This window comes from Nematolebias whitei, chromosome 23, assembly GCF_014905685.2.
Source record: "Nematolebias whitei isolate Nwh7 chromosome 23, NemWhi1, whole genome shotgun sequence".
NCBI lineage: Eukaryota > Metazoa > Chordata > Actinopteri > Cyprinodontiformes > Rivulidae > Nematolebias > Nematolebias whitei.
Window position 1 is genome coordinate 9450049 of NC_056520.1, and position 23625 is coordinate 9473673.

At 43.1% G+C, this 23625-nt stretch overlaps 1 protein-coding gene across 1 annotated transcript in view; it reads right to left on the bottom strand.

Moving 5' to 3' along the window:
• Positions 1-2151: 2151 nt before the first annotated feature.
• Positions 2152-23625, bottom strand: part of abcc4 (ATP-binding cassette, sub-family C (CFTR/MRP), member 4) — a 48012-nt gene continuing 26538 nt past the window's right edge. The window contains 23 exon segments of the mRNA XM_037696436.1: positions 2152-2387; positions 4365-4499; positions 4573-4678; positions 4758-4930; positions 5031-5120; positions 7071-7226; positions 7302-7493; positions 7683-7783; positions 8337-8447; positions 8525-8644; positions 8767-8917; positions 9495-9574; positions 9772-9918; positions 10001-10095; positions 10205-10242; positions 10318-10455; positions 11758-11952; positions 12890-12986; positions 15478-15564; positions 16618-16712; positions 21627-21818; positions 21911-22000; positions 22108-22215. Coding sequence (XP_037552364.1) covers positions 2298-2387; positions 4365-4499; positions 4573-4678; positions 4758-4930; positions 5031-5120; positions 7071-7226; positions 7302-7493; positions 7683-7783; positions 8337-8447; positions 8525-8644; positions 8767-8917; positions 9495-9574; positions 9772-9918; positions 10001-10095; positions 10205-10242; positions 10318-10455; positions 11758-11952; positions 12890-12986; positions 15478-15564; positions 16618-16712; positions 21627-21818; positions 21911-22000; positions 22108-22215 — 2787 coding nt within the window. The 3' untranslated portion in view covers positions 2152-2297.

Consider the following 23625-nt stretch of genomic DNA (forward strand, 5'->3'; position numbering starts at 1 on the left):
TAAACTGAGACATGATTAATTTCTACAATGTACTTTTTGGTATCTAGAATCTGTCTGTGTGTTTATTTTATGTTTTATGAATGTGTTGAAGAATCCTTTAAAAAAAATTAATTATTTTTCAGTTTCTGTCATAATTTTCCATCTTTGGAAACACTAATTGGGATTACTGTACTATGACTGGACTGATGAGTTAACGGCTGGTTTGAGCTAAGCCAAGACTGAAACAAGTTTTGTTTGTGTGGCTGTTCCCTCTTCAGGGGTCTCCACAGCGAGTCTTCCCCCTCCATCTCACTCTGCACCAACTACCTCCATGTCCTCTCTAACTGCATCCATGCATCTACTAATTTACCCACTGTCTGGACATGTCCAAACCATCTCAGTCTGGCCTCCATCTTTATCTCCCAGTTGTTCAACCAGTGCTGTACCTGATAATCTTATCCATCCTTGTCACTCCTAAGGAGAACCTCAACATCTTCATTTCTGTCTTCGTCCATGCTTTCGTCTCAAACCAGACAACATAGCTGGTTTTCCTGGACAGTGGACCCCAAGTACTTGAAGTCCTGCACCTTTGGGGCAGTTTAGTAGTTAAAGCAGTCGTCCTCCAATGCAAGAGTTGGGGGTTCGATCCCACCAGCAGGCACATAACGAAGTGTCCCCAGGCAAGACACTGAACCCCTCATTGCCTCTGATGTGTCCCATTGGTGTGTAAATGTGATCTAAAGCAATGGTTCCCAACACTGGTCCTTGAGGAACTCCACCCTGCATGTTTTGTTTCCCTGCTCCATCACACCTTATTTGAATTATGGATGCTTGACAGGCTTTGGCAGAACTTGAAGTAATAAAATCACTGAATCTGTGTTGGAGCAGGGAAACAACGAAAACATGGAAGATGGCGTTCCTCAAGGACCATGGTTGGGAACCACTGATTTGTCTATACGTTCAGATTAGCTTTGTAGAGATAAAGTGCTGTATGAATGTATGTGTAGGTAAATGAGGGCACAGATTGTAGAGTAAAGCGCTTTGAGTATCTTGATAAGATAGAAAGGCGCTATAGATCTACAGTCTATTTCCTCTCATTCACACACCTGCACATCATCGACAGCAACACAATCCTAGTCAGACCTCTCTTATTATTAGTTTTCTTTGTGATTTGTATGCCTTTACATTGCCCTTCTACAGCTGAATAATAATTGTTCACTTCATGCACCATCCAGGAATTACAGACCCTTTGGTCCAAAACAAGACGGGCATGCCCGGCGGGAATCAGCCAGACAGGTGAGCTGACATGTCTCGAGTCTGTGAACGAGGAACAAAGTTCTCCTTCTCCACAGGAAGTCCAGAGGAACAGGTCTGTGAAACAAGTCTTATCACGGCACAACAATAACGTTACGTTCAGGTGATGTAGACGTTAAAAAGACCAAAGACACAGAATGGTTCCTTTTTTATTATTTAAGGACAAACCTGCTGCTACAGAAACTGATGAACTCAAACCAGCACCTCGTAACAACGTCGGGGTCTTTGGTATCAAACGTAGATGTTTGTTGAAAGGAGGTGGAAATATTTCAGAACAAAGTTTGTGTCGTTGACAGCAGTCGGCTCTGAACTCGTCTGGATTCTAAAAGTTCTGGACAAAGTGCTGACGCTGCATCATGTGGATGATTTTTCCTGACGTTTGACACGTGTTCAAGTACTTCAGCTGCAGGGTCTACAATCATTTGTTTTTGGAGCTCGGTTGTTGACCCCTCAGGGATGTTCACAGAGAACCATGTGTGATGAAATGTGACCCTCTTCATCCCATGATGAGTAGCTGGAGAAACAACCGTCAGCCCCTTAACCAGTCAGGAGAACAGGTTTCATGTACTGGGCGGTGAGCTAAACGCCATGTCAGGCACAGTTTGGGCTTTCGGCCGTGAGGCTTAAAGACGAGCTGCGGAGTACGGAGTGTTGTGGCTGCCTTAAATTTTAGATCCCCCTGATGTGAAAACATCTGCAGATCTTTGATTTAAATACTCGTTTTGTGCAATATTTACAGAGAGGCAACTTTAGATACAGACGCACTTTTATCTAAAAAAAAAAAAACAATAAGGCACTATTTAAGTATAGAAACTATACAAATTCAGTATAAATAAAAATAGTGTTCCACCTGAACTGTTTTACAGCAGCATTATAAGTTATTGTAGTTTGTCAAGCGTAGATTGTCTGAGCTGCTGGACGCCGTACTGTTGATCCGGTCCGCGCCGCTGCTCAGGCCCGCGCTCTCTCTGGAGTCTGACGGTCGTGCTTTAGTCTCTCTGAGCTCACAGAGCCGTTTCAAAGAGAACCAAGTTACCGTCTGTTGTTGGCGTGTGTCCGTTTAATACGATGGGATGGATTCTGCTCTCGTAGGCCTGAAAGGAGTTGGAACATGACGTCAGTTTTTTTGTTCCCACTCAACTTTATTTACACAAGTTGGTCTCATCGAGTCACAAAGACTCATTTACAAGAGACCGTTTTAGACCAAAAAACCCCACAGACGAGGTACATACAACAATAAGCAGTCGTAAAACGAAATAAAAACAAGCTACATCGTAAAACGGTGTAAAATACTAAAAACAGGAACGTCTATGTTGACTTTTGCCATGAACTTAGTTAAAATCCCTTAGAGGTAAAGTCGAGAGCTTCAGATCTTTTTGTAAGATGAAACGGGAGCGGAGTAGGAGAAGGCCCTTTTGCCTAGTTCAGTTCGCACTGAGGGAACACTGCAGGTAATAATGTCCTGAGAGCGCACGCTGTAGCTGCACACACGCAGAGACATGTAGGAGGAGATGTATGGAGGCAGCAGACCAAGAAGTGATTTAAAGATGAAAATGTACCAGTGAGAGAGTCTACATGAAATTAATAATAGATCTGTCTCGATAACCAATAAATTAATCACATGATAAATGAAAATTATCGACTCCTTTTCATTTATCGGCATTATCGTTTCTTCGTGTCTCTCTTTCTACTGAAGACACTGGATGACAAAAAGCTCAAGTCTGGTGCTCTTCACTGACCCCACCATTTCTCTTTCAAATCTGTTTTAACCGTCCAAAATCGCGTTTTTGAATTTTTAAGAGAAGCTAAGCTACGAGCTAAACCATTGGGGGGGAAAAAAAAAAAACTCTGTCTTGTCAAAGCTCCAAAATTCAGGAGTGAAACTTTTGCCTTGATCTAAAAAGTTTTTTCTCTGCCAAAAGAAGCTGAGAACTGTACTGATTTTTTTTATGAAAAGCTTTGTGTGAGAAATTCTGTGCTAAAGAACTCAAACCAAACCAAGCAGCCGCCATTTTGAGATCCGAAGAGGCCTCCCTCCCATTTTTCTTAGACACGCTGCTCACATACTCACTATCCATCCTTTGGTTTAAACAGTTGTATTTTTCCATCCAGTGGTCAAAATATGTACTACATATAAAAATTACTAGATATAAAAATTAACCAACATTTCTTCTTAAATTTGACAATTACTAATTGTCAAATTTCAAACAATATTATCGTTTATCGCAATAATTTCTGAGACAATCGCCCAGCAAAATTTGTTATCGTGACAGGCCTAATTAATGACCAGTTAATCAGTGAATACAGGGTGCAGTGATGGGTACGGTAGTTACAGCCAGTTATGAATCTTAGCACACCGTGTTAGACAGCATCCAACATGTGCAGGGTGCTTGTAGGAGCATTCATATAAATTCGTCACCATAGTCAATGGAGGGAAAGTCAGTTACAAGTTGTTTCCTAGCATCCCGAGTTAAACAGGATTTATTTCTTAAAAAGAAACCCAGGTGGGACCCACACAACAGGTGGGCGTAGACTAATTTTTTCAGTGCGATGTTTTGCATGACGGGATAAACCCCACCAGCGACACACTTAAAGGGCGAAACCTATACGAAATAGAATCTGGGGTTACAGTACGTAACAAACGTTTTAATTTCAGTTTCTTTACCAAGTTTTCCACCTGAGGCTTAAGGAGAGATGTGCATCGACCAAGATTCCCAAGTATTTGTAAGAATCAATAGTACACCATTCATAGAAGGCAGGACTGCTGGTACTGACTTTCTGTTTGAAAATAACATATCTTTGGTTTTATCTGCATTTAGCACCAGTTTGAGACCGAAAAAAATCTGACTAGATGTCGAATACAGACTGTAAAAGCTGGAAAACCTTAGCAACTGATTTAGCTCAACAATAAACGACTGTATCGTCGGCATAGAAATGTAAGGATGCATCAGGAATGATCTGACCTACATATGTAGACTGTAAAGAGGGTGGGTCCTAAGACTGAGCCTTGTGGTACACCATTAAGTTTCAGCTTTACAGACAAGTCCAGGAGATTTTCAAGTCAGACTAACCTGTTTAGCTGCTTCTGTCAGAGCTGCTGCCTCCTGTTTGCCCGTCTGCTGCACCATTTTATAGAAGATGTTGTTGGTGTCCTGTAGCAGGACGTACGGCTCGGCGTAAGCGTGGATCCTTCCTGCATCTAAAACCTGGACGGAAAGCAAAAACTGTCAGAAGGTGGAGAGCTGGGATGAAAAAAAACGAAAAAGTTCATGCTCTGACCAGGATTCTGTCGCTGTCGACGATGGTGTTGAGGCGGTGAGCGATGGTGAGCACCGTACATTCACTGAACTTGTCCCGGATGGTTTTCTGGATCAGCTCGTCCGTCCTGCAGCAACAAGAAGACTTTAAAGACCACCAGCTGAGGCACTGACCTCAGATCTGTGTGGTGCTGGACTCTGGAGTACCTGGGGTCCACGTTGGCCGTGGCCTCGTCGATGATGAGGATGCGGTTCTTCCTCAGTACGGCTCTGGCCAGACACACCAGCTGCCTCTGGCCCACGCTGAAGTTGGAGCCGGACTCGGCCAGAACCGTCTCCAACTTTCCCGGCAGCTCCTCCACCACAGACTTCAGCTGCACCTGCACGAGTTTTGTTTGGTTCCGATAGAACTCAGTCCGACTTCATATAACTTTCTAACGATCTGAAGTGTGTGTAGCTGCTGGTGTCGTGTCTCCTGACCTCTCTCAGGGCGTTCCACAGTTCTTCATCAGTGTGTTGGCTGAAAGGGTCCAGGTTCTTCCTCATTGAGCCTGTAAACAGCACCGGATCCTGGGACATGGAAAGAGTTCTTAACTCGAGGCCTTCTACGCCTTCAGAGAAGGCCCATGCATTCAGCTCAAACGAGAAGTTGCATGAAAATTTTTATTTATACAACATATTTCCAATGTAGTTTTTGATTTTCTGTAAACTACTGTTATGTGCCAGGCACAATGGCTTTATTGTTTTGTCTCTTTGGTCACGTCTTGGGTTCTGGGTTGACTAATCAGCCTTTAAATGTTTTGGGCTGTGGCTTTTTCAGCCACAACTACTTAAGAGTCTGGTTTCAGGGAACATTGGTCCCCTTGCTCTCTCAGGCTCACTCTGTTTTTTTGGCCCTTCTGAGATGCACTGGTTTTGTCCTTGAGCTGTGGCCTGCTGGTGGCCCCAGCCACCTCAGGTCATTTTTGTTAACTTTTCATGGGTTGTTTGTAGGTTTAGTCTGATATCAGTAGCGCCTTCGACGAACTGTATATGGCTGGCCCGCTGCTGTACCTTTTTGTTTGGTTTGACAGGACCACCAGGTCCATCTTTAAGTTGTTACTTTGGATTTTTGGATGGACACGGGAATTGAGGGTTCCTGGTTTTTTCCAGGAAGCTGCAACAGTTTGAATAAATTGAATGTTTGAACTCCTATTTATGTCTCGTGTCCTCCTTTAATGCGTTATGTTCTTGGTGGACGTAACTTTAGAGCTGAGCAAGACAAACTCGTGAAAACTTGGTCGTCAAATCTGATTCGCGTCTCCAGGCAGAAATATGCTCTTCGTCAATGGTTAGGACTTCGCTGCCAGGAGAGAAGGCTGAGTTCAGTCAGAGGCTCTGCACTATGAATTTATTTAAATACCAGTAACTAAATTAACAAATCATGTTGTTGACGTGGAGTGGGCGGGACCATAAAATAGGTAAGCTGAGCCTTCAGGAATCCATGTGGGCCATTCTGACAGCGTTAGTTGTTTATGTCTAAAGCAGTTATGGCAGACATGAACAATGTAGCTAGCTTGTTAGCAAAGTGTTTCCTTTAGCGGGGCACGCGTCATATTTTTTTTTTTAGACGGGAGAGAAGGAGGATGGGACTAAGCCTTCTAGCTTAGCACTACCTTGCTGCAGGTTTTTATTGACGATGGGTGGGGGGGTATGGGGGACGGAGTCGTGTCGGTGTTGCATGCCTGCTAGCTTAGCGCTACATTACTGATGATTTTATCGACGGGACGGGGGAAATGCGGAGCGGTAAGTCAGTAGCATTTTTGCTAGCGTGTTTGTATTGCGTCCTGCGCTACATCAATACAAACCGTCGTCTCTGGGTGGGGTGGGGGGGTGTTTGGTAAGGAGGGAGCTCAGTTCTGTTGACTTGTATAATGGTAGGGGAAACAATAAATTTGACAATAATGACTATTGTCAAATTTCAAACAATATCGTTTATCGCAACAATTTCTGAGACAATTAATCGCCCAGCAAAATTTGTTATCATGACAGGTCTAGCTTTTTATATATTTTGGCCACATGAAAACTTGCGGTGCATTCGATTCAACAATCCACATTGTAGGAAAAAAACTGTTTAATGTCCCATTAAGGTTCATATTGATCATGTGCTGTATTTTGGTTTCATTGCAGAAAGGCTAAGTTCTGTGGGCTACTGTTAAAACTTCAGTGTAGATCTTTGAATTTACATGGTGTACTTGAACACACCACTATGACAATTCATTGTCTCATGCCGTTAAATAAATGTGTATTAGCCCGATGTTTTATAAACAGAAGCACAGACTGCATAGACTGCGTATTTTAGCTAAGCTGAAGGTCCAGCTCTGATATTCACGGTCAGTACAATAAAAAAAAAACTAAATATGTGAAGAGCCCGTTCTCTTTTAACCTCATGAACTCCGTTAGTCTTGAGTTTTTTTCCACTGTTAAGTTACTCTGAGCTCTGCTGGTCAGATTCGGCTACAGGAGGACGGCCGGGCTCACCTGAGGAATGATGGACATCTTCTGCCGCAGGTCATGGAGGCCGATCTCAGATGTCACCACACCGTCGATGTAGATCTTTCCCTGAGGTTCTCCTAGGCGGAACAGAGCCGAGACCAGGGAGCTCTTCCCAGCACCAGTTCTCCCAACAATACCCACCTGACACACGGGAGAACATCAGCCTCTGTCTCACAAACAGGAAGTGGTGCTCTGAACAAAATAAACACGTCTGACCTTCTCTTTGGGTCTGAACGTGGCTTCCAGGTTCTGCAGCACCACAGGGCCGTTATCGCTGTAGGAGAAGCTGACCCGGTCAAAGATCACCAGGCCTTTGTTGGGCCAATCAGGAGGAGGGCGCTTCTGCATTTCCCAGGGTGCTTCACTCTCCAGTTCTGTGTACTCCACCACTCTCTCTACTGACGTCATCTGTAGAAACACAGTTCACTGATCAACACCGGAACAACATCCGCTCCAACTAAACATGGAGTGATTAATTCCCACCAACTCCAAACCTAAACCTAGTTCTGATCCATTCGGACCAAAACAAATTTCTGACCAGAACTTAAGAAGGTTCAACGCTGGATAACAAAACGTCTGAAAACATGAACGTCTCACCAGGTTCTCCACCTCGGCGCTCTGCCGGACACCCCACTGGAACATCCCCATCAGAGTGACCGCGTAGCTCAGAGCCAGGCCAACAGAACCGGCGTCCATCTCTAACAACCACAACAAAACACAAAGTCACGTTTTTGTTCGCAAAACTGCAGCTTTCACAGACTGAACTCGTTCTGGTGAGCGATGTGACCGCCTACCGCCCCCTGGTGGCACAGAACATGGAACATCAAGAGGGACTTCAGTGTAAACTGGTTACCATATCACTTTTTTATAAAGCACTTAAAACAGCAACAAGGTCAACCAAAGTTCTGTAGAGCAAAAATAAAACAAGCAAAAGACACAACAAATGTCTTGTCTAGTACGGATGTTTTATGTGCGTACTGACTGTGAAACAAAATGCCCCTTGGGGATAAAGATTATTGAATTGAACTTAAATCATGATATGCTCCCATTTGTAAATGTAAATAATTAACTTTCTTCAAACAGCAAAGTTAGTTATGGAGTTCCACAGGGTTGAGTGCTTGGACCAATATTCTTTATATATGCTTCCATTAGGTAAAGTTATTAAACAGCATGACTTTCATTGTTATGCTGATGATATACTGTTATATTTGTCCATGAAACCCGATGAGTTCAGGTTGAAAGTTTCCTTACGGTCTCTGAGCAGTAGGCAGCCAAACGTGGTGATGGTGACGAAGAAGGCGCACATGCCATCAAGACGAACAGCAAACCAGCGAGAGGTGACCAGGAACAGGAACCAGGCCTCTGTTCAGGATCACAAAGTGTCACAAACACTGCAGCAACAAGGAACCAAAAACCTGATGTGGATATAAAGAGGGGACCTGAGTGCAAGTTCTGATGGGCATCAAAGGCTTTCTGGAACCTCTCCTCGGCTCTGAAGGCTCGGATCGTCCACAGGCCCTGAAGCGATGAGGACAGGTGGGAGAAGACGGGACTACGAGCTGCAGGACAGACAGATGTTTAGGGAGGCTACAAATATTTGATGTCTGCCTTTAAAATTACTCAAAAATATAAATCAGGAGAAAACTTTTCTTCACATCTCGTTAAGTTTTGGGACACTCACTGGTGGATTCGAGGCGCTTGACGTCTCTGGAGGTTCGCAAGAAGTACTGACGCAGGTAGAGAAATATTCCAAGGAGGGGAACGACCAGAATGAGGATCCAGGGGATGACTGATGACGCCACGGCGATGACCCCGAGAATCTGCATGAACACCTAATTGGAAACAAAAAAAAGACAGAAAAATAAACGACAGAGAAGCTCAATCATCCAAGAGGAGCAGAATACAATTTCATACAACAATGTTCTTTTATTTAGGGTTGGATCAGAGAATACTGGTCCAGGAACAAAACCTCACTCTGGTTTAGATTAGGGAAACCAATTCACTTCTTGTATCCATCCATCCATCCAGTATCTTTACCCGCTTCATCTTTTCCGAGTTGCGGGGGTCACTGGTGCCCATATCCAGCCATCACTGTGCAAGAAGCAGGGTACACCCTGGACAGGACGCAAGTCTATCACAGGGACACATAGACTTCTTGTACCCCATGTACCTAAATCAGCACACCTAGACCCCCACCCCTGGCAGACACTCTGCTCACAGTCCATCCAACCATGACTACTTTCCCTGCGGGCTCACATGGGGGTGATTCCAATATTTTCCTAGTGTCTTTTTTAGGTCCAACACCGGGTCCTTGAGCACCAGGCATTCAAGGGTACCCCTCCCCAAAGATGTCTTTACGTTCTGCAACATTTTTTGCTGCCATGCTTCTGCTGTGAGATCCGTCCTCACCTGAACAAAGTCCGTAAACGTCCACGGCAGGTTGGAATCCAGCTGGCCGATGTCCTTTGCAAACCTGTTCAGCACCCTTCCTGCAGCGAGACCGGACACGAGTATTAGAATACGGAAGCAGTTATTTTATATTTAAAGTTCTTTGTCACTGTGATGAGAAAACAGCTGACCAAGAAGCGAAACCGTCATCAACCAGAAGATTGAGCCGTATTCACCAAGAGGTCCAAACATTCACTCACGTCTTCCTAATCCAGCGTTCTGAAGTGTTTCTGCTTACCGATGGGGTTGATGTCAAAGAAGTGCACCGGGGTTCTGAGAATGGAGTTGAACATGCGGTTGTGAAGCGACTGCGCACATCTCACCAGCACGTCGAACAGGATGAGGCTCCTCATGAAGCCAAACAGGATGGTGGCTGCAGTCAGGCCTGAAAACAAACGGGAGTCTCGGATCGAACGGGACTGAGGCGGCCGACGGTAAAGAGTGCAGTGAACACATTTACGCTTTACCTCCATAAACACCCAAGTAGAAACTTAAATCCAGCTCTGTGGTGTTTTGTGCGTTGGTGCCGTTCTTGGCGAGTAGATCGTCTTGTTTCTCAGCCCTGATCAGTCAGAGACAGAAGGTTAGACAAAGACAGAAAACCACGTGGAAAAACGGATTTGTGGGTAAAATCCAATATGTGGGTTGAGCTTTTGCTTCAAACACATTACCAGTAGGCCAGCCACCAGTCCTGCATGATGTAAGACACCTAAAGGATTGAGTGACAGTTGTCGTGATTTGGTCCCTTTAAACTAAGAACATGACTGAACAGTGGTTTGCGTACCTGAGCCAGGAAGTTCACCAGTAAGACGACCAGCAGGGTGACGACGCTGGCTCCAGCCCGCAGGTACTTTATGTACAACTTGGGTCCGATGGTCCCCTGAGCTCGACTCTCTTCTGGTACCATCTGCACCGTCTCCGTCTGAGAACCAACACGCTACTGTTTAACACACGACTGACCCCAGCTGCAAAAATAAAGTCTCCTTTAAAAACCTAATTTAAGCCATTTTCAGATAAATTCAAGTTTTTTGTGGTAATTTCTGCTACTTTCAGCTTGTTGTGCTCCTTTCATTTTATTTCTGCTAGTTTCAATTATTTCAGCTACTATTTAGCCACGTTGTGCTAATTTGAGCCTTTTCAGCTAATTCCACTTTTTTTTTTTTGCAATAATTTAAACTTTTTTCTGCCTAATTCAGCAAAACTGTTCTCTCTCGACTTACTTCTGGTAATTTAAGCTTCTTTTTGGTTATTTTATCTCCTTTTCAGCAGTTTTTTTTTTTTGTTGCTAATTTCAGCTTTTTTCAGATAATTTCCATATTTTGTGCTCATTTCTGCTTCTTTCAGCCTAATTGAAATTGGAATAATTGGGCAAACATGGTTTCTGCTTTCTTTTTGTGTTTTCAGCTACCTTGTTAGCATTTTTAGTATTTTCAGCTGTTTTCAGATAAATTCAAGTTTTTTGTGATAATGTCTGCTACTTTCAGCCTAATTACATTTTTTCTAAAAACGACAGCTTGTTGTGCTCCTTTCACCCAATTTCTGTTTTCAATTATTTCAGCTACAATTTAGCTGTTTTATGTTAATTTTAGCATTTTCAGCTAATTCCACATTTTTTTGCAATAATTTCAATAATTTCTGTCTAATTCAGAAAAATATTCTCTCTCAACTTAATTCTGATAGTTTAAGCTTCTTTCCGTTTTTTTTAGCTACTTTTCAGCAGTTTTGTGCTAATTTCAGCTTTTTTCAGATAATATCCATTTTTTGTGCTCATTTCTGCTTCCTTCAGCCTAATTGGGCAAACGTGTTCTTTCTGCTTTCTATTGCTAATTGAAGCATGTTTTGTGTTTTCAGCTATCTTGTTAGCATATTTTAGCTAATTTCAGCAATTTTCAGATAAATTCAAGTTTTTCGTGGTAATTTCTTCTACTTTCAGCCTAATTACCTTCTCTATGCTAATTTCAGCTTGTTGTGCTCCTTTCAGCCTATTTCTGTTAGCTTCAATTATTTCAGCTACAATTCAACTGTTTGATGTTAATTTTAGCCTTTTCAGCTAATTCCACATTTTTTTTTGCAATAATTTCCACTTCTTTCTGCCAAATTCAGCACAAATGTTCTCTCTTTACTTACTTCTGGTAATTTAAGCTTCTTTCCACCACTAGAGGAAGAAACAAACCACCAACTCACTTCCTTCACTCGAAACAGCCAGAAAAGAAACTACACAAACCGGCAGGTGGTCTCCATCTTTGACTGAGTGGACAGAAGAGCTCTGGGAAAGCGTTGAATTCTGGGACAGGGTTCTGTTCCTGGCGGGAACGTCGTGAGGCTGCTGCTGCTGCTCCTCGTCCTCCTTCAGTAGGGAGGTGAAGTCCACTCCAGACCTCTGCAGATCCGTGTACGATCCCTTCGCCACCATGTGACCCTGAGAAAACGCGCAGTCAGGAACCTCAGCGCAGCCGTCGCCGTGGGTTACAGACCAACACAAACATCTGAACATCTGGGTGCCGTGTTTACATTCCAGCAGACGTTTAAACAACTCCTTCACCAACACCAGCGTTCATCAACTAAAAACTTTTAAGGCCGTTCTGTCTTCAGTGATCATGAGCAGAGGCAATCGTCAGAAACATGACTCCTCATTTGATGTGTTCTTAATAAAAATGTTCAGAGGACAGGTGGATCGAGAGAAGACTAAATTAATTTTACATGTTGACGCGTTGAAACGTGACAGGAACATCACATGTTGGTTGAAGATGTGACAATAATCCACAGCATGGACAGGTGGGCAGAAAGTAGCCGTCTACCAACATTTGGTCTGAGTGAAGCGATAACACGGTTCTTCGCTATAAAACGACTGGTCTTAGTTACTTAATATGTCTAAACTAGAGCCTGATCGATATATCGTTCAGATATATCGTAGGACCGATATTTTACACCGATATAGGCGTTTGCGGGCATATCGTATCGGTGATAATCGTCTCATTACATGCCGATATAAACACTGGGAACAAACTGTGTCTTTACTTGCAAAAGGCGTAATTGTACAATGTATCCAGCAGAGGGCGCATGCTCGGTGTAGACTACTTTCAAGTCATGGTCGTTCACTTTCACTTGAATGTGAAACAAAAAGGTGAACAAAGATCAAAAATTTGCAGCCAATATATCGATTATCGGCATTAGCATACCTCTCCCAGTATCATTACTGGTGATAGCCAAAATCACCATAATGGTCAGGCTCTAAACGTTTAGCACTTTAATTGTTGACGATCATGCCGGCGGTATTGACTGATCAGGCTGGTGTGAAAACATAAAGCGGAGCGTAAAATATTACGTCGTGGTAAAAGTCTGGAAAAGAAACAAACCTCCTTCAGAACGAGAATCTGATCCGCTGCCTTCAGGTACTGCAGCTGGTGCGTGACGAGGACGCGAGGCTTTTTCTTCAGCAGCCCACAGATGCACCTGAAACAAGGACACGGAACAAAAAGATGAGCTCTGGTCCCACTCAAATGTCTCAGCTGAATAAAAAAAAACTGGAATCATGCGCGTGTATTCCTCCTTTAATACGACCGTTATGAACCAGTCATTGGCATTACAGCTGGGCGATACGTCTTATTGTGCAACTAATAAGATTTCAAGGCTGCATTAAGACAGATGATATAAAAATCTGCTGTAAACAACTGCATTAATGTTAAACATGAATTTAACACGTTTGAATACATTCTGCTATTGGATTTATTTTTATTTGCCTTGAAGAAACGGGAAAAACATGAACTGCAGTAACGTTTACCGTATTTTTCGCCATACAAGTCACATTTTTGTATAAATTTGCAAGTCCTGCGACTTGAACACCAAAGCGAGTAATATATTCCCACCCCCATATTTATAACCCAATTTTTGGCTGAGCTCTAATATTTTTCATCTCAGAATGAAAGAAATCGTCAAACACTACCATTTGCAGCCACTAGAGGGCCCCCGAACCTGGATCATTTTTTCTGAGCCTGACCCGAAAACGACCAATTAACTGTGACTATAGGCCCAAACCCAAAAAAACATTTTTTTTAAATCAAGTATTTAATGCTTTTGTAAACAAATCAGTTTACCATGATTTAAAAATGTAAAAGTATTTATTGTAGTTATTGTAGTTATTACGCAGCGGCTGAGTCCAGTTAAGCTTCAGGTGGTTCACTGGCAGCGAGCCATCTGGACTCGTTTTATATCCCTTTCAACCGGCCAGTCAGCGCGTGGTTAAACGGCCGCGCGCGGCTGGTGATCCAAATTGGATCGTCAGCCGCACGCATCCGCTGACCCAATCAAAAGCCCAACACCGACCCGGCCCGCTCATCCAGCACATTAATTTTCTCACCCGGGCCGGGTGGCGGATCCAGGTTAAAAAGGACAGCTTTAATACTAATTAGGCCTTCACCGTACGCGACTGACTAAATGATGAATGTTGCTGAACGAAAGGACGTTTCTTTGTTCAATTTATATTTTTTTAACACACTTGATAACGTTATGGTGAATAGTGGAGGATAGAATATGTGAACACGGGTTAGGAAGACTGTTTGAAAACTTAAAAGTGCTAAAAACAGGTTTAAAGGAAGCCATTTACTTAGATTCTTGGGGGTGGACAAAGATCAAACATTTTCAGCCAATATATCTGTTATTGGTATTAGCTGTCCCTACAAATATCGATATCGGCGATAGCCAAAATTTCCATATGGGTTGTCTCTAAATGTTAAGAAAGTAGCAACTGTTAGTTCTTTTATGTCCAAGTTTATAAGACATAAAAATGAAAACTGAATCTTGTTCAACTGTCGCCCCCTTACAATGTTGTAATTGAAAGTATCACAGTCCGCTGTGAATAGCAAGTGGCCTTCAGGGCACTAACGACCAGTTGTTAGACAGATGGTCCTCCTTTACATGTGAGTAACTAGTTTTGGCTGTCAGCAGCAAACTACTTGATCCACTATGAGAAGGTGCTGTTCATAAGACTTTTCCAGCTCCTCAGAGTGAAGAAGTCTTTTGGATAAAAAATGAAACGTATCAATAAGAAGAATCCGTCCAGAGGACCTGACTCAACCTTGTTAGATAAAATAAATACAGTATTGTGTGCCGACTACACAGACAGAAGTCATGGACCACTAAATACCACTTATTCACCGTTCCACGTTTTCTGTCACTAAAATAAACCACATAAATAAAAGGTCAGTCATCAAGGAGCACGACTTTCACGACGAATGCGATTTCGCCATGTTGTACTTTCGTTTTGGTCGTATAAACTGGCAGAACAAAGTTTTCATTGCTGTGGGTAAACGTTGCGTTGAAAACATTGTTTAGCGGGGGGGTACCAGCAGTTCACAGTGCAGCTACTTTTTGGTGACAAAGCTTTTCTCAGGTTTCACAGGAATTTAGTTTCAAAACATCTCTGGTGAAATCTGAACCCCTGCCAGATTATAAAATCATAATCAAAACATTTAAGTTTTACAGGGGTGTGTCACAAACAGAGATTGTTTTTTTCCCCGTTATGGTTTGTGATCTTGTTATGTAAAACATCTCGCAGGGAATAAGTTGGCATATTCTAAGTATTTTTGAGACTTTGCTGAACCCTAGTTAGAACGTTCCTCAAGACGAAGAAGCAGAACTTGGCCTTGATCCTCTTCTCGTAACTCAACGCCCATAAATTATTTTGATCTTTTCTGTTTTCAGTAATCCAAATATCAACAAATGTTTCCACGAGACCAAGCTAAACAATGAGCGAGGCATGAAAACGTTGCCAAGTTCCCTCAAGGACAGTAAGAAGCTTTTTACAGACTTCCTCCTGCCGTGATCCGACTCCGAGGCTTCCTGGTCCAGCAGAGTACAATGCTCCTCGGCTTCAGAGAAGCTCCAGTGGTTTTTAAGTCAGATCAAGCATGGACAGAAAACAGCACAAGTGTTTGAGTCCACTCACTGTTCAAAGAGGTGCCGCCCAACCTCGGCATCAACGGCACTTAAAGGATCATCCAGGAGGTATATGTCTGCGTCCTGATACACAGCCCTGAAAAACAAAACGGGATGTCAGTCTGACCTGGAGCTACTGGATCCTTGAGGTCAACAGAAGAGAATTCAATTCACTTCAGTTTATTATAGCGTCAAGTCACAACAGAATCTTCTTCATGCAAGTTAGTCATGGAGTTCCTCAGGGTTCAGTGCTTGGCTCAATACTCTTTACCTTGTATATGTTTCCATTAGGTAAAGTTATTAAACAGCATGGGATACATTTTAATTGTTATGCTGATGATGCACAGTTATATTTGTCCATGATCAGCTACTTAGGCTAAAAGCATGTCTTGCAGACATAAAAACCTGAACGACCCTTAATTTTCTGCTTTAGAATACAGACAAGACTAAGGTTTTGGTTTTTGGACTTGAGCATCTTAGGAATAAACGTTTCAGTTTTTCCACCATCCTCGAATGGCAATCTGTCCTCCAGCTCTAATGTTAAAAATCTCGGTGTTATTTTTGATCAGGACATGTCTTTTATCCCACATTAAAAACGTTACTAGAACTGCCTTCTTCCACCTGCGTAATATCGCTAAAATTATAAACATCTAAATTTACGCAGAAAAACTGGTCCATAAATTCGTCACGTCTAGACTGGAATATTGCAATGGTTTATTATCTGGGTGTCCAAATACATCTTTAAAACGTCTTCAGTTGATCCAAAATGCTGCTGCCAGAGTCTTAACTGGAGTTAGTGGGAGAGATCATCTCTCTCCAGTTTTAGCTTCTCTCCATTGGTTCCCTGTCAAATCCAGAATTGAATTCAAAGTCTTACTTCTAACCTACAAAGCTCTCAACAACCTAGCTCCATCTTATATTCAAGATCTTTTTGTTCCATATTTTCCTAACAGAGCACTTTGCGCTCAGACTGGATGTTTACTTGCACTGGCCCATGAGGCCTCGGTTTTAAAACTAAACAGCGATCTGATCTTTGACCTCATGCAAGTCTAATCAGATGTTGGTAAATATACAGAAAGGTATTTTATTAAATATGAATAAAGGAGAAACATTTTTTCTGGTTGTTGCAACAAAGTCATTTCTTTCTTACCTGGCCAAGTTGACTCGAGCTTTCTGTCCCCCACTGAGTGTGGCTCCCCTGTCCCCTATCAGCGTCTGGTCCCCGTCTGGGAGCAGCTCCAGGTCCTGCAGAAATCCACAACATTTGTTATAAAACTAGAAACTCGCCAACTGAAACAGGCAAGGAAGCATAGTTCGCCTAGCATGGCCATATTTCTTCGTGAATCACCACTTTACTGTGGAGGGGCTGAATGTCCCAAGAACTCTAGAAGTTGTAGGGGGTCCTGTGGATGTTTGGTTCTGAGTGAGGTGGGTGCATACGACAGAAACAGGGCCTCATCCTGGAGTCAGACTTGGGGGAGAGGTCTATCTGTGATCGTTATGTGGCTGGGCCTTTACAACCTGAACAAACTAAGACTCTGACTGGACGATGTCAAAGGCAGACTGTAAAAGCTGGAAAACCTTTGCAACTGATTTAGCTCGACAATAAGCAACTGTGTCGTCGGCATAAAAATGTAAGGATGCATCAGGAATGATCTGACCTACATTACTTATGTAGATTGTAAAGAGGGTGGGTCCTAAGACTGAGCCTTGTGGTACACCATTGTTGACCTTGACCGTTAAATAACTGGAAGAAGTACCATTATGTTGAACACATTGCCTCCAATCTGAGAACGACATGACGGATGAACTGGATTGTCTGAGGTGGGGACCTTGGCGATCCAAACCTCCATTGTTGAAACTGGCTTTGGGGACCAGGAATGTCGGTGAGGAAAAGTCCGAGCTTGTGCAGGAGGTTCAAAGATATCGACTAGGTATAGTCAGGCTCATTCCAACCCCCAGTTTGGGCTTTGGAATGAACTTCCTGGACAGAAGCCGGACTTCAACCTACTTTGGGTCACTCTCATTGAGGGTTAGGGTTCTCCTGGTGGCCAGAGAGGTTGAACTCCAGATGGGAGAAAAGATACAGACTGTTGTCTGAGCAGGACGTCAGAGTATCCAGCTTTCTTGAAGTCTGACAGACAGATTTATACGATCATTGTCCTACAAGTTTGATTCCGTTTTAAAGGCTGAGCTAAAGATCAGCAACAGTACCGCATACAGCGCATTATACGCCCGTCAACCAAACTATTATACAGCAATCAGTAGCAATGGCCCGAACGAGCAAAGACCTTTTAACGTTGGTCTCTGCTTGGGTTTCAAAAATAATAATAGTTCAATCTTGAGCAAAAAAATGTAAATTAGGGAATAAATGTTTGTTTTTTTCGGGGTCAGTGGATGGAATTCAGTTAACGTAATACTAAATAATGATTACAACGTGGAGAACAGTTTGTTTTTGTCAGAGTTTAACTTTTAAATTAGAACTGGACTCTTTCACTGGACTCCTGCGTCACTCATTGATCTGACACTTCGTCAGAGACCTCTCCTCCAGACAGGCTGGTGAAGGTTAACGTCAAACTGCACCAACCGGACCTCCGAGTTGGCTTCAAACACAAAGAGGTGTCCGCCTCCGCTCCTCAGCTGCGCTTGCTTAACCTTTGGCTTAAAGGATGTCAACCATTAAGCTTCTGGAAGGCAGAATAATCAAAGCTGAAGAGAAGCAAAGCCTAACTTGTGCCTACAAATGAACAATTTACATTTGAATTTTAAAGCAGCGCCACCGAGCCTGGCACAGGTGCAAAGAGAAGCAACGAAAAATGACAAACGGGAAATGTTTCCAGACCTAACAAGAATATTCAACTCTGAAACTAATTAAAATCTGCACCTATAGAGGTCGACGTTCCAGAAAAATCTTCCACTTGGTGATACAAGCAGGAAATGTGGCTGGAATAATAACTAGGACCCACTTTCTCATAAAATCATGGTATCCACCTAAAAATTAAAGATGTATGTGATAAACAGCTTTTTCCTTGTAAAATTAAATACTTTGTGCAAATGTGACGAGTAGAGCGTAGTAGTTCTGTCATTTCTTTGTGGTACCAACAAAAATTCATGAAATATTTCAAACAGTTACACCGTTTTTGTATCGTAACCTCACAAGACATTCAAGTCCCTCGTTTATTGTATTAATATACATTTACTCATGATTCTTAAAATATTTTGACTTTTCTGATCCCAGAATTGAATTTAACATGCCCCAAAAAACAATATTTTGATGCAAAGATACGGAAATTTGAAGGACTTCGCTTTGATTCAGGTCAAAAACTACAACCAAAAAAAAAAAAAAAAAACGAGCCGTGAGCCGACGTGGATATGAAGTGCGTTTGTAGAATTGCTTGTCCAAGGCGGCTCAAAGCGACGGATCCTGATGAGAGGAGAGAGCAATGGATGGAGACACGTCCTGAACTGCGCACTGGCTGTTTTTTTGTTTTTTTTTTGGGGGGGGGGGGGGGGGGGTCGTCAGTGTGAGGGTTAAGCATGAGGTTGCCTTTAGCTTTTTAGCTAGCACACCTGTATTACGAGCCGCTAGCTTAGCGTTACGTCAGTGCCAACTGGTGGTTTGGGGGCGGGGCATGCCCGTGGTTCTGTTGACGGGGCGGGGTGTCCCGCTTGTATAATGGTAGGGGAAACACTGGCGGCAGCCATTTTAGATTTTGACATGACAACCCAATTTTCCAAAGGAAACATTTCTTTTGCCTAGCCACACACCAAAAATGAAGTCCAGACCTCACATATTGTTGAAGTTATGATGCACACAACATGCAGTGACGGATGGACGGAGAATATTTCCAATTCCCTCCTTTTGCTCCACACGGGGGACAAATATTTAAATTCTGAAGGGGGGCCACCTTAAAAAAAAACGGTTTATCAGACGTCTAGGAGATTGACTGTGTCAAATTTCCTGCTCATGTATCCAATGGAAAGATTCCCTCATCTTCAGCGCTGATGTATGGTGACCGTTCTATTCCAACACCAGTCCATATAACCAGGTACTGATTAGTTGATCTCTTGGACCAATTCTTATTCAGCTAAGAAAAGATTAAAAACCACTGCTGTGGTCAACTAGGGCGGCTGTGGCTGAGTAGTTAGAGCAGTCGTCCTCCAATGCAAGAGTTGGGGGTTTGATTCCACCAGCAGTCGCATGCCGAAGTGTCCCTGGGCAAGACACTGAACCCCTCGTTGTCTCTGATGTGTCCCATCGGTGCATGAATGTGATAAAGCTCTGATTAGTCTTTGTAGAGATCTAGTAGAGTGCTGAATGAATGGGTAACTGAGGACACAGATTGTGTTGTAAAGCGCTTTGAGTGTCTTGATCAGATAGAAAGGTGCTACACAAGTACAGTCCATTCACCATTTAACTTGCAACAGGACCATCTAGATGGCAGGAACAGAGCCAACAATAACTGACATGTAGCTGGAATAAAGAACCACTGACCGTGCTTAAAGAGCTGGAAGGAGAGGTTTGAGTGAGGAGGACGGTTTAGCGTTGGCTTTATTGGCAAAGGTTCAGACGTGGATGAAGGACCTTCAGATCAAGACCCCGTCAGGTCTATCTCCAGATCTGAACCCCACTGGGTGGTCACAACCATCAAACAGAGGTGATCGAGTTTCTGCTCAAGGAGAGGCCAAAAGTCACCCAACAGCATCGTGAACGTCTGGTGGGGAGCTGGGGTTAAACATGATGGGGGTTTGCACCCAACTTGTATTTCTGATCTCTGCGTAAATTATAAAACAAACGCTGCGATGTCTAAAAATGAACGCGACCACGTTCTCTTCGCATTCTTTCTGATCATCCGTCGGCTTCCACAAACGCTCTAAATGGTATATTTGTTTTAATTTAGTAAGGAACGTCGGGTTAAAAGAAAAGACAATTGAAAGGCAGCCAACAATTATTAACGACCTGAACCGCAACGCGTACCCCCCCACAAAACTTGTATCAAAACGACCGGCTCGGCGCTGTGATGTGCGCCATTACTTTGATTAGCGTTTCGAGTTACCATGGCAACAAAATTTGCAAACAAAGACGCTGTTATTCTCATAGAAAAACACAGAGAATCAACAGCCTCTAACTGCCACAGTGAGGTCACATGACCCAGAGGGGAGAGGTCTCTGAACAAAAACACCGTTTAACTTTTGGAGCCATTTTGGATCAAGATGGCTGCCATAGCTACCTCAGAAAACACAAAACTGACTAACTCAGGCATTCTTTGAGGTATTGAGCTGAAATTTGGTTTGGTCGTAGGTGACAGCGAGTCGTTATCCATTCCTTATGCAAATTAAAAATCCAAGATGGCCGCCTTAGCTACAAGGGAAAAAATACGATAGCGCAGCTATTTTGCACGATACTGAGCTGACGTTTGGTGTGGTCGTACCCGACAGCGACGCACAACACATTCTGAATTCAAACCTAAATATTCAAGATGGCTGTCGAAGCTAATTTTAAAGGGTCAAAAGTTCTCAGAGGTTTTTTAGAGCTATTCAGCTGAAATCTGGTGTGTTGGTAGCTGAGAACAATCCCTAATAGATTGAAGATGGCCACCAAAGCTACATTTAAACAGCTGTAATTCAGCTATTTTTACACACATAAAGCTGAAATTTGGTGGTTATAGCTGAGAAGGTTCCCCATCACATACTTAATCCAAATAAATATCCAAGATGGCCACCATAGCTTAAAATAATATAACGCCTTGAGTTGTTGCCATATTGAGCTGAAATTTGGTGTGATGGTGGCTGAGAGAAACCCAAACACATAGTACTGTCAAATCAAATTTTTAAAATGGACGCAACGTGGCAGTCCTCGTAAAAGTTTCTTAAAGAAGTGCCGTTACAAAAAAAATCTCCGTCTCTTAATTTGATCCAGAGTTTACAGAAGTGATGCTGATAATAACCAAAAGTCAAATAATGTTCTGTTCGATTCTTTGGTCCTTAATACTGATTTTATCCAACTTGGTGTCATAGAACAAGTCAAATCTAAAGGTTTAGGTTATTTTCTCTGAATTTCACCTGTACCAGACACATTCATAACTCCGTTTCTTCAATCTGGAAGGCGAGCAGCTGTGAATGGAGTTTTTCTGAAGTCCAGGTTAAAATCAGTCTCACCCGTTTCAAGGCACACGCTTTGATGACTTTCTCGTACTTCTGGGGGTCCAGTTCTTTCCCAAACAAGATGTTGCTCCGAATGGTTCCAGGAAAGACCCAGGGCTGCTGCGCCGCATAGGTCAGCTGACCTTTGACCTTCACCACGCCTTGGTCTGAGGGCAGTTCTCCCAGGATGGAGCTCAGTAAAGACGACTACGTGAAAACACAAAGAAAGGTTTGGGTCTGACATGAGCCGACTGAGGAAGTCCAGGTCCAGTAGGCCTAAAAGATGGAACTCATCTGACCTTTCCAGCTCCTACTGGTCCGATTACAGCGAGCAGCTGATTGGAGTTGAGGGTGAAGGAGACGTCTTGCAGAGATGGAGCATCTAAAGTCTGCAAAATAAACAACAGGCTGCTTTTAAAGAACACAGAAATCGTTTATGGAATGCAGTTCTACCATTTAAAAAAATAAAACCACAGATTTTCAGTTTTCTTCTGACCTTGTCCCAGTAGCAGATGAGGTCATGGATCTCCACGCCAGGATCCTTCTTGTCTTCCTGCAGCAGAGCCGAGCTGTTGGTGGTGATCTCATCCAGCAGCAGGAACTCCTTCACCACGACGAACAGAAACAGAAAATTTTAAAAAAATGTTTCCTTTACCAAGAAATGTGATTCTTTAGCTTCATTACGTTTAGTTTTAAAAAGTTTGGATGAACTTCAAGAAGCCGAGTCACGTTTCAACAGGATAAACAGGAGTTTAATGGGTTGAGTGGTGGCGCAGAGGTTAGAGAAGATGTTCCCGTCATCAGAAAGTCGCAGGTTCACCTCCCGGTACCATCAACATCAAATTGTGGGTGGAAAAGGTGAAACACCCGCACCTGCATCCACCCTCACACGCCCCGCTCTGGGCCCCTGAGCAAGGCCCTTAACCCCCACCATCTGTTTCCCTAAAACAAGTCTCTCTTGAAAATGAGTTCACATGGCTCAATGAGACTACCTGTATAAATAAAGGTAAATTAAAATTAAATGATTGGGGATGCTTGAATTTATCGTTCAGGTTCACCTGTTGCTTTTAGATGCAGTGGTCCGCGAAGAACATGTCTTACAGTGTCATCAGGGAGAAGAGATTCATGCAAAATTTACAAGCTCACTTTGTCGATATTATGTTCCAGACGACATAAAAAACAGCTGCTGTTTCTGTGTATTTATAGGCATAATAAATCTCCATCTTCTACCGCTTATCTGTAGTTGGGTTACAGAGGCAACAGGTCCAGAAGAGTAACCCAGACATCTCTCTCACCAGCGACGTTCTCCAGCTCCTCCTGGGGGACTCCAAGGCATTCCCAGGCCACAGAAGATATGCAATCCCTCCAGCAAGTTCTGGGTCTTCCCCAGAACCTCTTCTTAAGTAAAACATGCACTGAAAACCTCCAAACCTCCATCCTAATCAGGTGCCTGAACCACCTTAGCTAACCTGACTGATGTGAACGAGCAGCGGCTCTACCCTGATCTCCTCCTGGATGATGAAGCTCCTCACCATTTCTCTGAGGCTGAGCCTGGCCACCTCATGAAGGAAGCTCATTTCAACCACTGTATCTGGCATCTTGTTCTTTTGGTCATGATCCAGACTTCATGACCACAGGTGAGGGTTGGACAATAGACATACCAGAAAATAAAGAGCTTTTTTTCACTCTCATCACTGAGGACGAGATCCGTCTCACGCTCCATCCTACCATCACTCGTGAACAAAATGCTCCACCTGAGACAAAGACTACACCCCCCCACCCCCCGACACAGAGGGGGCATTTCGCTTGTTTCTTTTTGAGATTTATATGACTGGCTTTGGCCAAATGTTTTTTGTCTATGTTGCATATTTTTGCTTCTTTATAAGGAACATTTTTTATATTTTCTTGTGATTGTTTATTATTATTGTTGAGCTGTCAAACTCTACAATCAGGCCAATGTGTGACTCCATTACACACACTAAAATAATAACCATTAGATTTTAGTATTATATAC